The 15,309-nt window shown below is 35.8% G+C and overlaps 1 protein-coding gene across 6 annotated transcripts in view; it reads right to left on the bottom strand.

The window, feature by feature from the left end:
• The window catches only part of LOC131300045 (probable trehalose-phosphate phosphatase F), a 39,711-nt gene extending 28,325 nt beyond the window's left edge, over positions 1-11,386 (bottom strand). Inside the window, exons 1-12 of one of the 6 annotated variants that reach the window (XM_058325690.1) lie at positions 11,232-11,385; positions 8,050-8,680; positions 7,811-7,951; positions 7,650-7,721; positions 7,181-7,303; positions 7,015-7,071; positions 6,818-6,919; positions 6,647-6,724; positions 6,487-6,556; positions 6,317-6,387; positions 6,137-6,229; positions 4,021-4,422 (exon numbers count right to left, since the gene is read on the bottom strand). In XM_058325690.1, the coding sequence (XP_058181673.1) occupies positions 4,369-4,422; positions 6,137-6,229; positions 6,317-6,387; positions 6,487-6,556; positions 6,647-6,724; positions 6,818-6,919; positions 7,015-7,071; positions 7,181-7,303; positions 7,650-7,721; positions 7,811-7,951; positions 8,050-8,340 (1,152 nt within the window). In that variant the 5' untranslated portion in view covers positions 8,341-8,680; positions 11,232-11,385 and the 3' untranslated portion in view covers positions 4,021-4,368. Of the gene's footprint in view, positions 1-4,020; positions 4,423-5,179; positions 6,230-6,316; positions 6,388-6,486; positions 6,557-6,646; positions 6,725-6,817; positions 6,920-7,014; positions 7,072-7,180; positions 7,304-7,649; positions 7,722-7,810; positions 7,952-8,049; positions 8,681-11,231 lie in introns of those variants that run through there. The other 5 variants (XM_058325688.1, XM_058325691.1, XM_058325686.1 and 2 more) reach the window with 5 other exon arrangements.
• Between the last annotated feature and the right edge of the window lie 3,923 nt (positions 11,387-15,309).

Here is a 15,309-nt window from a genome sequence, read left to right as displayed (position 1 = left end):
CCATAGACTTTCAACGCTCAAGCAAGTCCCGACTTCAAAAAATTATTTCATAATAAAAAAATTTGTATAAATGAGTAAAAACATTATTACATTCTTTTAATACAATACAATTAAAAATCAAGGGCAGCACGGTAAAATGCCAACTCATAATTCATTTTTATCATTCATCTACCAAATACTACTCCTGTTTCCAAATGTATTCTGCATATATCTCCCAAACAATTTATCAGATTCAAAATACATTGTGACCATAATTTAAAAAGTCAAAAAATTAAAAATGAAAAGTCAAAAAGTAAGCTCCCAAACACCCCCTATATATCCTTTAGAGAACTCGGTTCCTCCCCATTTTTCATTTATCCAGTTTGCTCACGTTTTGACCATTATTCAAGTTTATCTGAAACTTACGACAATGATTAGTACTTTTATTTCGTTAAAATAATCACACACAAATTAAAGACGCGCGTTATCTAAATCTTCATTTGCTGATCTACTAATTCGACTCGTTTACACGAATATACTATAAATTAAATGTTAGATCAATAATATCCTTTTAGGAAAGCGTTTACTGTTCTGGAAACAGAGTAAATAAAAATATCCAAAACTATACCAAAAATAGAATTATAGAGATATTATTGAGTGAGTAGTCCCCTTCCTTCTACGTCGGTACAAGAAAGGAAATGTGAGGGAAGAAGGTAGACTAGATAGAGTATCAATTCTCAGGAAGTCTCTCTCAAGTCTACCATTACAATATGAGAGATACACATTGCCAACCTAACCAATCCATGATGGATTGGATGCGCACCATTTTGCACCTGATGTCATACTGGCTATCATTTGCATCATTGATTCGTCGAGGCCTTCAAAATTAGTCGAGGTTTGCGTAAATTAGCCTGAAAACAGAGTAATAGTAAAAAAAAATCCAAAACTATTACAAGAAATAGAATTATAGAGATATATGATTGAGCTGAGTCCCCTTCATGGTAGAGTCTAATGTGAGAAGTGTTTTGGGGTCTTCTTCATTTATTATTTGGAAACGACGAAAGTAATTATGTTAGGTAGCTTAGGTGTACAGATCGGATCAGAATGGTGGACTCATGACCCTTTAGTCTATCTAGAAATTAATTCATCTTTCAAAGGTCAAACAAACAAACAAATTACGAAGCAACTACGATGCCACATGGCTTTGTTTGAATCAAGCAAACCTCGTATATGATCAACATGTCAGAAAGGGAAGCAAACAAACAGCCAAATACCTCTGGTCGACCAATTGGACCTTACGCGGTTGGCCAGGAATGTCAGGAGTTTGAATCTCTCCACCTGCTTGCATGTGGGTGTTCTTTCTTAGGAGGGCCTTTGTCTTTCTTGTTATGCCGAAAACGAAATTGAGAATACAATAAATCAACAAGCGATAAAACAAAACACAAGATTTACGTACGTGGTTCCGCTCAAGCACAAAGTAAGAACGTATTTTACGGGGAGAAGAGCGAGAGGAGTCACTATAAACGGGGGGAGAAACAAAAAGCCGGCTATATCCGTAACTCTACTTGAGACACCCAATAGATATCTAGACACAAACTCTATGTGGAACCCAATAAGATGAACCAATTTTTCTAATATCTAAGCCCTTGAACAAAATATCATAACCTTAGTAGCCCCCAAGACTCCTATTTATAAGAAAGTACAAAAAAATTAGGTCAAAAACCACTTAAACACGTGCAACCGCGCACATAACCAGCCTCTCTAGTCCGGACCAAACCAGACTAGCTTCGGACGACCAAAGCTGCAAGTTACCACACATCCACAGAACTCGCCACACCAGACCTGCACTGGACCAAAGTGGCTGAAAGTTGATTTTCCTTTCTTGCTAAGCGCACTAAATTTTGCATCTTTCTTCGAACATCTTGAATTCAAGACATATCTCCAACATTTCTTTCTTTGCTTCTACCATATAATGAGTTTATTTCTTGTATTGGTTGAGTTGTTGAAATTGATTGTTTCGTGAACTCTCTGCAGTATTTCAAGTTTATATTTTGTAATTCATATGTGATGTAAATATAATCTCTTATATCAATCAATTGAAGAAAAAAAAAAGGGAAGAAAATACCGGCCTCATTGAGGTTCAATTACATTGCATAACTCAAAGCAAAAGCTGCAAAACTAAACAATCGAAATTCCAAAACCTGAGTAATTTTGGAGGTGGAATTTGATACTATTTCCACGTGCCCGTGGGCCCTTGCCACGTCCCCTTAAGCTGAATCAGCAATAAAAGGATTACCTTATCCCTCCATCGTGTCCACGTGAAAATGGAAATTGATTTCATTGAAAAATAGGCCTCTTTTTTTCGTAATTAGATGTCCGGATAAATTTACGCACATTACAACTAATTTCGGAACTTATAGTTAATGATCGAACAAATCATCCAAGAATCTCAAGGTTTGAAATGTTTAACTTTCATGGGATTCGATCGTGCGACTTCATGAAAGACGAACACTTATTAACTCTCTCATACCCACCCAACCAAATCCGGGACGCATCCCGAGGCAATCATGGAGAATCAAACAATAATTACCATGAGGATCGTGCCACATGATGTGTCATCTACCCTCTCATTCAATCATCCAATCAATTTTTTGTACAATAATTTTGGGACCATTATTGGTATCGTTCCCACGTGTCTCACGGCAATTACTCATAAATCATAGGAACTGCAAAATAAGTTATGGTAGCTCTTGTCTGATTAAAAATAATTGCATGCACTTTTGATTGGAGCCACAAATTTGGAGATCGTGTCTGAGTTCGATCGAACAGGTCATTGATTGGGGTTATCGTTCTGGCTCGCCAGTTGTGTGCCAAAGCTTCATGGGATGTTGGAGTTTTTTAAACGCAAAATATTATTTCCTTCGCCCCATAATATTTGTTCGGTTCGCAAAACGAGAATGTAAAAATAATATTACAATTTTTTCTAAAAAAACTTCAATTTTTTTCAACAATTCACTAGATATCGATGAGTTCTTTAAATTTATAAAAAGAATTTGAATTTTTTTCTTGAGAGAAATGCATTATTTTTGAGTTTTCGTTTTGCGAACCGGACAAATATTTTGAGACAGAGGGAGTAGTAAAAAAGAATCAAAAAAATATGTTCAGTTACCTGTGCAAATTACTTCCAAGACAAATTCAGTATCCAAACCAAGCATAATTTTGATCATAAACAATTAACGGAGCATAAACTCGTATCCATCTATTCGAATTGTGAATATGGAAGAGATTACTATTATCAAAACGAAATGAAATGAAATGAAATCCATATTAAACGTCAAACAAAATCTGAGCCTTCTATTTTATAAGTTTTCGAGTAAAATTCTCTGTTTAAATTCTTCTTTAAGTTCAGAATCCAAACACAACCTATAGCTACATGGAGCACATTTACAAATGAAAATCTAAAGAGAGAATTCATTTGAATCATTTGTTCCTCCAGGTCAGTGGGTAGAACAGTAGAAGGTTGGCATCTATCTCTGAATGAACAGAAACGTCTACACTCTTCTGGCTAAAACATTTGCCCAAACGTATCCTACTAAACAGATGTGATCCTTAAAAGTGTATCTTACTATCATAATAGTGGTTGACCTAGCCCAATTTTTCCCCAGATTACCTTAACAGTTAACATACCCAACAAAAATGAATTCACTTATTTCTGCATATATGGAAAAATTATGAAAGCTCTGTTCCGTTGTCTGAATCGTTGCATGGGAATAAATTCCGGGGAAGTGAAGCGAGGTAAAGTAAATAAATAAATAAAAATCTATTTTCTTATATGTGTTCTCTTGACGAAAAACCTTGCAACAAAACTAAAATTTCTTCCTATCGGCAATCTTCTATTTTGTACTCCTAGTAAAGAGTTTTCCGGTAGAAAAGTTGAAGATACAGGGCCGGAGTTGGGCCATGAAAGATCAACCATCAATTTAACAGCATACAACCCAAACTTTACACGACACAAAATAAGGACACCGTTATCACAGCATGGGAGAAGAACTTTGCTACAGTATTAATTTGCATATAAATAAAAAACGAACAAATACGCGTATTTCCATATTTGATCTTAGCAACTAAATCTAGGGATGACAATACAAAATAAATAATTGATCCGAAATGGTATTGACTATTGAGGATGTACTTGAGCTGATAACTGAAGACAATTTCTTAAGGCTTTCCAAAAAAAAAGGGAACCTTCAAACAAAAAATGATCGGCCCGCTTTTGCTTTGATACCCTTTTCTGATTATGCAAAAAAACTCAGAAAAATATATCTTTCTACTGGGAATTAGTTCCTAAGTGGTATTTGTTATATCAGACTTCTCTTCTCTGTAGAATTTCTATAGTGGACTTGACTTCTTCCATGTAACCAGTGACTTGAGAAACTCCATGACCTGCACAAATGTATAAATGCAATCAGAACCGAGGACAATAGAAAGGAAAATGCTTAGGACACAAATGTCACAGGTGTATCTGGAGCCATTACATGAAGGATCCACGTGCATCGGACGGTTCTGAACACATCTATATTCGGATCTGTCTTAATATCCGTGTCTCTAGCATTGCATGGTCTTGAACAAGAATAATACCACCCAAAACAGACTTAACAGTGCTTTTACATTTTTCAGAAACATGCATGCCTGGGTGTATTTTCATTTTTGATAGTAAGTCAATAAACTTAAATGTGAGTCTCTTTATTGCGAGAATGCGATATAAGCAGTTGTGATGCGATTTTCTTCTTTAACAACAAATCATCAATCTAAACAGAATCCTGCAATAATTAAACAATCTTCATCCACATTAGAAACATGCAGGGCCGGCCCCAAGGTAAGCCCCGCAAGCCCATCGGCTTGGGCAACCCCCCAAGCTAGGGCAACCCCCAAAAAAAAAATTCCATGTAAATATAAACACGTATATATTTTTATTTGGACACAAACACAACATGAAGGATTGTGCTGGTTTATTGGTTAGCTGGGCATACCTAAGTTCCCTCATATTTAGGTGCGCCCAAGTTCAATTCCTGTGTAGTTCCCTCATATTTAGGTGCACCCAGGTTCAATTCCTGTGCCCAACACTGAAATTTCATTTTTTCGGTCTTTTCCTTTAAAACCTCTCTCTCTCTCTCTCTCTCTCTCTCTCTCTCTCTCTCTCTCTCCATTGACTACAGTGCACCCACTTTTCGCTCTCTCTTTTTTATTTGTCCAGAAGTGAAAGGGCATTTGTTGTTCATGTCAATTTTTTATTTTGGGAGATACTTCTTCTACATCAATAATTAGGGTGTGTTCCACTCACTAAAATAAGTATTTATTTTTTGAATGTATTGTGAGAGAATGACATGTCTCGTAAAACGGAAAATAAGAACCTTAACGGCATGGAAAACTCCTCCAAAAAAAAGAAAAAAAACAACTACTCACATTCTCATTCACATTGTGATGTATGCAAATAAGAAAAATATACATGCATATATGTATATAATGTATACACAGAAATCACAAATTTAAAAAAAACTTCAATAAAAACATTAACCATTTTTTAAGTCAAGTTTGTATTTTTTCAAGTTGGTCCATAATATTTCTTTTTTCAATTTATCATTAAATATAGAGCAATGATGAAAATAAAATTAATAAATGAAAGATAAAATAAATAGAAACCCATCAATTTTTTTTGAATCAAATCATGCTAAATCATAAAGCATTATAACCCAAATTTCATTTTAATTTTAATTTTTTCATAGAATTCAAACTAAAAGCACATTGTGACCTTGATTTTTTTGCCTTGTATTTTTTATTAATTTTTTATGACTTAATAATAAGCGGGCAACCAAGCTTGAGATTGGGCTTGGACAACCCAAATGTCAGGGCCGGCACTAGAAACATGCATGGGTGCTGCTTCTCATTTTTTTTCTCTCTTGTAAACTTTACTCTCTTTAAAAGAGGCCAATTTCCTCATTTTTTGAATTCAGTTTGCTCTTTTTAGAGATTATCAATCTTGTTTTCTGAAGTCTGAAAATAGCAGCAATTGGAGTAGTGATAACAACATGCTACTTTCTCCCCTACAGAGCAAAACAGAATCTATATTGAGTTGCAGAGAAAAAGTTTTAAGTAGTACCTCTGATGGGTCTCTGAGAGAGTAAAAGGCATGACTTTCCTTAGGCGCGGAAGAGACCAAGATGCCATAACCACGGTTTCCCTCTCTCAAAACCTGTAACAAGCCAATTAGGTAGATTCTTTAAAGGTTCAAGAGCCAATGAAAACATATGTATCCTTCAGGGGTTAGTCCAGAATTTACCTTAAATGCATCTTCATCGGTCCGGTCATCTCCAACATAAATTGGGAGCACATCATCGCAATCGCTTAAGCCTACACCAATAGAAGTTTTTTGAATTTACGGAAATAGTGGAATTTACAACCGTCAATGATTGTAATTGTTCAAAGCTGTAGAAAAAATCAGAAATTTACCAAGCGATTCAAGTAAGAACTCAACAGCTTTACCCTTGTTCCAATCAAGCACAGGCCGGACCTCTAAAACCTAAAAAATTGCAACAGAGAACAGAATTAAGGGACTGCAACTAACAAACTTCAAATTTGGATTTCTAAGCAAATTGGCATTGCAAGAAACCTTCCGGCCATGTGTCAATCGCAGACGAGGGTAGTCCTTCAGAATTCCGTCGACAGATTCTGCAATTTTCGTCCAACACTGAAATAATTCGAGAGATGTTAAAAAAAACAGAGGATCTGCAGTTAGTTGAAATAAAATGCTTTTGAAATAGCTTGCGAGAACCACCCCTACCTTCTCATCCACATTGCGATAGTGCACGGAGACACAAAATTTATTGTTCTCCACTTTTGCTCCTTTAATTTCTTTAGTAGTATCGATAAGGGATTTAAAAACCTGCTCAAGAATAGACAAATGAAATCATTTTCTATTACAGAGAAAAATTGCAAATGTAAGTCTCAAAATTTAGTTCATTAAGAAATTTTACCAACCTCATCGATCATGGGTAAAAACTGACTGGCAGGCTGGAACAAGTTAACTTCCTTACCCTATGTACTCAACGAATAAAATCATAAAACAAAGTCAACAACCATCTGAAGAGAGACAAACGAATTGGAAGCGATATGCAAATAGGATTGGTGGACATAGGCCAATTACCTGCTTGTCAGTGGACCTAGTACAGTGTGGTTGATCACTAGACGCTGGGCGAACAGGGCCCATTATGTCCATTCCATGACTACCAGCATAATAGAGGTTTGTTAACCCTACAAACTCGTACACCTGAATAAAGTGGTGTTATTGGATCAAGTGTCAGCCCAAGCAAAGAGTCAACAGAGTAGCAGAATATAAAACCATATTAGGGCTAGAGAGGCAGTCAAACTGAAACTAAGGTCAGTAAAGGAAAATTCTAGTAACGACTGCCTATAGGTCGGTGAATAGCCTCGATGTATGTTTCAAAAGTATATAGAACGCCATGAGAAGTGTACAAAAGTATTTGAAAATGTGCGAAAACACATGAAGTGGTAAATTTTTTATTCTAATTGCTTTGGCTTTATTCTCGCCTTAACCAACATACATAAGGTGATCGTCAGCAAGACACTTTTCTTAATATAAATACTACAAGTACCTTGTCGCGGCTTCTCCCACTAATTATGGCCGTTGGGAAACATTTTGCTACATTCCTGACTGCAGCACGCATCTAAGACAGTGATGAAGCATCAATAAGAATTTAATGGACTGATGGAGGAAAAAAAATTGATGCCAACATCTATGCGTTAGGATTCTCACAGCTAAAGACATGAAGGCACAGTCTGGGTTGTCCACAATAGGGGAAAGAGTCCCGTCATAGTCCAGAAACAGTGCTAGTCTCTTTCCCTTGGCATGATTAGTTATTTGCTCAAAAGAAGCAAGTGCTGAGGGATACTTGAGCTGCACAACCAAAAGTGGAGGTCAAATAAACTGTCTAATGCTTCACGGCTTCACCCAAACAAAACCTGACTTTTGCCTAAAAGAAGGGGGAAATTTACCATCCAATTGTGGTAAGCAACATCAGCACCGGTTGGTATGAGTTCAGTCCCAGAATCTTTTGCTAACTTCCTATGAGTGGGAGATGAGGATTTCATGGCATCCAGCCAAGAATTGGTACGGACATCATCGAGAGCAACTGTTTTTTTCTTTGAGCCAGTCAAGAAGAGTCCTGAAGAGAAAACTACACCCTGGGGTGAATGTAGACTAGAATGGAGGCCTAATCTTGACTTGTTCATGGGTGCAGGGTCAGTGAGAACAGGAGCACTATCACTTGATTTCCGGTCCCCCATGTCCAGGTTTGTTAAGCAAGAGAGCGACTCAAATACTAGGTAATGATTAGCCCTTGGTGAAAGGAAAAACAAAGTAATTGTTTCGCAAACCCCAATGTCAGAAAAAGAACCCAAAAATGCCTTTTATCCAACCCTCTTGTCAATATAGAACCACTTCTTCCAAGTTTTCTTGACACTGGTGGTAGCCTCCTGAAATCTAATGAACATAGATGTCAAAATGAGAGACAATAACGATCTCTTGAGCTGGGAAAGTTGTCAGACAAAACACCATTGGTCTTGCATGTAAATCTTCATCTCAGGAGCCACAAATGTACGACAAAAGAAGACAACGGTGTGCTATCTGCCAATAAAGAATACACAAGTAATGGGGCAGCTTCCAGATGCAACAGAGAATTTCTGCTTGAAGCCTCAAGGTATATGAGAATTGAAAAGCATATCGAAATAGTTGTCACAAAGTGAAATTGTGGTTCAAAAACATGCAGTAGCATAAGGCTATATTTAGCACAGATACCACGACATGAGAGTTGAGATCAACTAAACAACAAAGCATAGGTGACTGGAAAGAGTTACCACAGAAACCAGAATCCTCACGAGAACAATTATTTGCAGAAGAAAACCAATCAGAAGGTAACATAATATACAGATATTGATGAACTAAAAATATCTATAAATTGCAAACGAATACTTAATTGGAGTATATCTCAAATTTATTGACAAACAAGTTTGTTTACCAGGATAAAGCAAATAAACTTGGAACTCGGGCTTGCCTTCTGGCACCACTGGTTAGGTAATCTTATAGCATCTTCTAATGTATAAATAGGCCAAAATCATTAATATCTTTTACAGAAGATGAGAAAGAACATGTTTCCACTTTTCATGACATATATATATCACACACTCCTTGCTTTTCGTGGTCTAGTCCTCTGTTTATAACGTAAACTCGTGGTAAAAGAGGTTGACTTATTAATATTGACAAAAGTCCCCCTGACCCGCCATCTATTCTCAATAGAAGAACAGTTAAAGTACTTCGTATATTAATGAATGGAAATACATCATCATCAGCTTCATCTATTGGTCAGGTGACTGAGGTCTGCCATTTGACTGTAAATCAGCTCCAAAAGATTTCATCCCACAGTCTGATTACCCAAATCTGAATCCTTTTAAGAGGACATTTGTGCATGAAGGTCCCAAATAACACATAGCTATACACTACGCATTTACATCAGTTACATCTGGGTTAAACTCATCCCCAAAAGCTTCACGAACGCCACAACAATGTTGGGGGATTTTAAAATACAGTGTAGACTTACTTAGGATTAAGGATCATTGAGCAAGGTACACTGATGTTGTGACGAAGAAATAGACAATGTAATACAGACCTCACATCATTTTTTTTCCCTTGGGTTGGGGAAGGGGTGATAAACAGTACTCATTTTTTTCGACTAGTTGTATTCAAATCTTTCTTGTCTTAAAAAGTTGCATGAAGTAAAGCTTTCCAACGCAAATGGCGCAGAGCAAATCACAGCATATGCAACCACATACGATAGACTAGTATAGAAAGGCATTGGAAAGCTAAACATATGGACCCAACTTTTGTTGCTATCTCAAAACTTGTTGCAACCCACACAAGAGCGTAACCTTTATGTGAGAAGGGGATTCATATAGACAACAAAAACTAAACTGTGACATCAAAAAGCACAACTTCGCCATTTTTTTCACCATGCCTTTTGCCAATTTTAGGAACAAAAGCGATATGTTTGAAAGCTCCACGAGGTGTGTTTGGAACTTGCGGAACAAAAGAGAAAAGAAGAGAAAAATTTTAAAAAAAAGTTCCTTCTTTTGTTTGGTTTGTGGTGGAAAAAGAGAGGAAACATGAAAAAGTAGAGAACATCAAATAGTAAATTTTTCTCTCAACTTTCTTACTTTTTCCTTCTTAATCATTTTCCCTTCTTTTCTCTTTCTTTCACCAGTTTCCAAACAGAAGAGTGAGAAAGCGATTGGGACTTGTAAACAACTAATGCTCATTGACATAATCTTAGCATATTCACCGACAAACCATGCATTATAAAAAAAGGCTAACAGGTATAGAATAGTAAAACAACGACCAGACCACATCAACATATTCCAATGAGGTCATTGACAGGTAATCACGATGGTACCAACAAATGATTTTCTAATGTGGCATAATTTTTAATAGTTTCGTAAAATATTCCTTCCTAGTCACAAAACTCAGAATACACCAAATATCAAATTGTAAAGAGCACAACTACGACTAAACTTTTCATCAAATTGATATCAATTGAAGGGAGGAACTTTCATCAATTGAAAAGACCAAGATTTCGCCAAATTTGGTGGGAAAAGCTTTTGGTAATAATTTTGGAGTATTTCAAAGAATTTGATGAAATGTTTTAAATGAATCTGGATTGGAGCACTCAATTTTTTCATCAACAATTGTCAAAATAGGCTTTCCGAATAAGAGGGATCAAAAAAAAAAAAAAAGAGTTTAAGCAGTAATAACGATGAAACACCATGGAACCGTTCCATGTCAAATTAAGCTTTTAAAGAAAAAAAAATTCACAATTTTGATGGGGAAAAAGTGTTGATGACAAACCAAATAGACGATTAATCAAAAAGTCAAATCCAAGGACAAACGTTTAAAAAAAAAAAACATTAAAAGAATAAACATTTTTCTCAAAAAATAATGTTCTCGGCAACATTGTTTGCGAGAGAGATCAATGGCAACAGGTATACGAAATGCAGATCCAAAACCTTAAACATAGAAACGATTCATTAATCAACAAAAAATCCACAAATAAATAATCTTTGTAAGCACGAGCGAAAACGCTAAGGACAAAAGAGAGAGAGAGAGAGAGAGAGAGAGAGGATGTCACCTTTTTGCAACCGAAGAAGAGCGGCAAAGGAAACCCAAGCCCTAGAAATTGCAGAGAACGAGGGGAGGGGGGATATAGATATAAGCGTGTATGTATAGGTTTTGAATGCGGAAAAAGAGGAAAACAGGGGGAAGGGGGTTGGGGGGGTTTATATACAGGGTTTCGTTGTGGCGGAGAATTGGTTGAATCTCCAAAAAACAGAGAATCTTCAACCGATTTACTTCCCCACGCTTCTCTCAAGGCGCGTGTGGTAACGGATCCGACGAGCTAATTTTTCGATTTTTTTCTCGTATCGGAGTAACTTCAGCCCTTGTTTTGGACTAAACGGGACAATTCAAGAATATCGACAATCAATGGGCAAGAATTACTAGTATTAGTTTTGTATCGGTAGGATTCGAAACCATTAATTGAGAGACATTCGAATTATCGCGATGTGTATTCTAATCCAAAACAAATACAAATAGAATTTAATCACGTTATTCTAACTGACACACGTTATTCAGGCAACAAAACATCTTTTCTGGAAAATGAATTTGTGGTTGTTTTTATCCTAAAAAAAAATGCCCATTTTGCTTGAGATTTATCATATGAAGAAGCAATGTATAAGTTTTAACACGATTGCAGTTTCAAATTATACTTGATAGGACAAGTTTTTTCAACATCGGAGTCTTAGAAATTTGAAAGCAAAATTGGAAAATTTTTACTTATTATTTAAAAAAATAAATCACCATTGATACAAGAATCGTATTTGGTACAACAATTAATATGTCAATTGATTAACGCTAATTAACTAATTTGACCAAGATCTTTTTTATTCACCACAAAATAAAGAATTCAAGTCTTGCTATTGGGGAAAAATCTTCCTCTTCATATTATGGCACGCCACACCCAACCTCGTAAGGTCACGCAATCTCGCAAAATTCAAATTTTACAAGATTTATATATTCATCAGTTTTGACTTAAAATACTCTCTTGACCATAAAAAAATACAAAATAAACATATATTTTTATAAAAGAATAAAGAAATTGATATTAGCGCTCTTAAAATTACTGATGACGCTCTAACGTGAAGTTACTAGTAACTTAATAAATAAAGTGGAGCGTCATTAGTAATTTTGGGAGCGCGTATATCAATTTCTAAGTATAAATGCAATAAGTGTTCCTTCATAAGAATCATAACGTTTCAGGTTCTATTTCTACGGAAGACAAACATTTCTTCCGTGTTCGGTTACCATTTATCTTTAGTTTTAGTTTTGTTTTTCAATAATTACTCCTCTTAGGCCATCCACAGTAGTATAATCAAAAATGGATAACCAAAAGTTGACACATCAGCTTTTGATTATCCATTTAAAAGGTTGCTAAGCTTAACAATATTGAGGTCCACAATGGTCATTTCTAGTCCATAACCAAAATAAGGGGTCCACTATAATTTTACTCTCTCTCCCCATATGTTTTCCACCATTGATCACTTCCCTCCATTACTGTTTTTTTTTTTTTGGCAAAAATATATCGATTACCTCCATTAATTTTGGGGAAGAAATTGGTGACTTCCATCCCTCATATTATGAATTTGGAAAAAAAATAATGTACTAAAAAAAATCAAATTTGGAAAATAATGTACTCAACCACGGGGAGAGGAACGGGAAAAAAAAAATAGAAGCAGAAAAAAAAAGTGAAATACCTTAATCTGGCGACAATGAATTGAATTGTAGATGATTGAAAGATATAACTTCACTTTTGGAGAGAAAGAAAGAAAAATAGTTTGTGGGTGAAGAAAATGAGATATAGAACAAGCGAAGAAGAGAAGAAAATAGCATTTGAAACACGCATGTATACAAATTTTTAAACAAGTTAACTTATGTGGTGTGAGATCTACAAATTTTGATTATTGAAAAAGGTTTCTAGTTTTGGTTATTCAAAGTCCAAAATTTGATTATTTCTAAGAATGTTGTTAAGTTTGATTATACCATTGTGAGCCATCTTTTACACAAACATTGTTAACTTTAAAAATAATTTGCTTTTGATTATACCACTGTGGATGGCCTTATATCTTTCTTCGATCATTACCCTATATCTTCAATTATTAATTTCATTTATCTCTTTATTTCTCTCCAATCATTATCACTATCTCCAATCATTACTCTATTTCTCAATCTACCCACTACCAAAACTAAACTAAAGTAAACTACCAACCAAACAAAGTCGAAGAAACTTTGGGGCCACTAGGAGTTATGCTTGGTCATTGCCTTCAGGATTTCGAAATTAATCGAGATGCGCACAATTTGACCTAGATTTTCGGTTATTTAAAAAAAAGGGTTTAACGTCAACCTCAGGGATGAGGCGCGTAAAGCAACGATTTTTTCCTCGAAAATTATACAAATACTTTATGCGCCCAACGATTTCGTTTACTTTTATTTAGGAGTAATATTTTTTGTCCAACTGAATATTCCAATAGTAATAAAAACCGCCAAACCGTAGGGGTCCCCACTTCAGCAGCCCGGGGACACGGGTAAGCAAACCAATGGCGGCCCGAGGACACCTGTGTGGCACTGTCAGGATGACGTGGCCACGATTCGGAGCCGGGCCCACCGCCCAAGTTCGGAGCCATCCGAGATGTCAAGTCCCTTTCCGTCACGGTTTGCGTGGTCGTCGGCGACGGTAGGTGGGGCCTACAACACAAATCTGCTTGCGCGGCATCGATGTGAAACCTGTCTGGATCCCCGCGGTTGCTTTCCTCCAACAGCACCCACAAGATTGAAATATTATTCATAGCTCATAGGATACCGCCATGTGGTGCTTCAGAATTTTCTTCAATTGAAAAAATTTGCAGGATTCAAAACTTGTTCTTTTTGGTTTTCAAAAAGTATTTTTCAAAAAATACTCTCTAGATTACCTTTATTTTCAACATTTTTCTCTTTATCTCTCTCCGTTTATTACTCCTACAATTTTTCAAAAAAATTTCAAATCCAAACACAGCAGTATGTGAACCACAGTGTAACGTTTGATGGAAAAATGCTTGAGACACCACTACGTGGTATTCCAAGGGCACTGAATGAATCAACCTGTCAAATTGATTGATGGAAGATCAATTTAATAAGAAAGTAATCCTTGTGGGGGGACCTAATAAGTCGCATGCAATACGAGAGCGGAAGCACAGGAGTGAAAGCGTATTTGCAAGAATTGAGAGCGCAAATGCAACGGTTATTTTAAGGGTTATTATGTGACTAAGGGCACGACTATCCCTAGCATTTTAGGGTGCGGCAAACTTTTAAGATTTGAACTGCTTACATACTTTTATGGAAAAATAAAATGAGCATTAAATCAATCTATAAAATGAAAAAAATTCTATGATAGATTAGATTTTCAAAAGTATAGATCATTACAAGAATGTAAAAATAATAAAATATCACTTTTATTGAATTATTTGCGGTAAGAGTAGCAATTACGGTGGTATAACCAATCTATTCTACGGTTTGCTTTTCAATGGGTAGCATAACTAACTCATTCAACTTTTCTTGTCAAAGACTTCAGCGAATACAAGTTTCCATCAACTTTAATTTTGAATACATCTTCTTTTTTATTTGGGTTTATATGTTATGTGCCTTCTTTTTTTTATGCCTAGCATAACACCTACAAAATTAAGGACTTCTAATTTCAACAATTGAGAATGAGTAGTGATTTTCACACTTTTTGTGACGTGAATTTACATTTGTCATTCCAAGTGTGAACTATTTCACCCTTTTTTTTATCAGCAACTATTTCACATTTGGAACGACAAACATTATAACTTCACATCATAAGAACACGAAAAAGGGAGTGGTTTTAAAAAATAGGAGAGTGAAAATCAATCACCTTTAAGAATGTATAGGAGTAGGGTTTTTTTTTTGGGGGGTGGGGGGTAATGGTTGAGGTTTGGGTTGGCACGTGGTAATCCCTTCTCATTATGCGCTTTGAATCCATGTATAACAATTTAATTATTTAGCCCTAATAAAAAATCATACTACAATCAAAATCCAGCCCATCATTTTAGGTAATTAGGTTACTTTCGGTATTTAGACTTTTTTTGGGGATATTCATT

The sequence above is a fragment of the Rhododendron vialii genome, chromosome 9a (assembly GCF_030253575.1).
Source record: "Rhododendron vialii isolate Sample 1 chromosome 9a, ASM3025357v1".
Lineage (NCBI taxonomy): Eukaryota > Viridiplantae > Streptophyta > Magnoliopsida > Ericales > Ericaceae > Rhododendron > Rhododendron vialii.
This window is presented reverse-complemented; position numbering and strand designations above follow the sequence as displayed.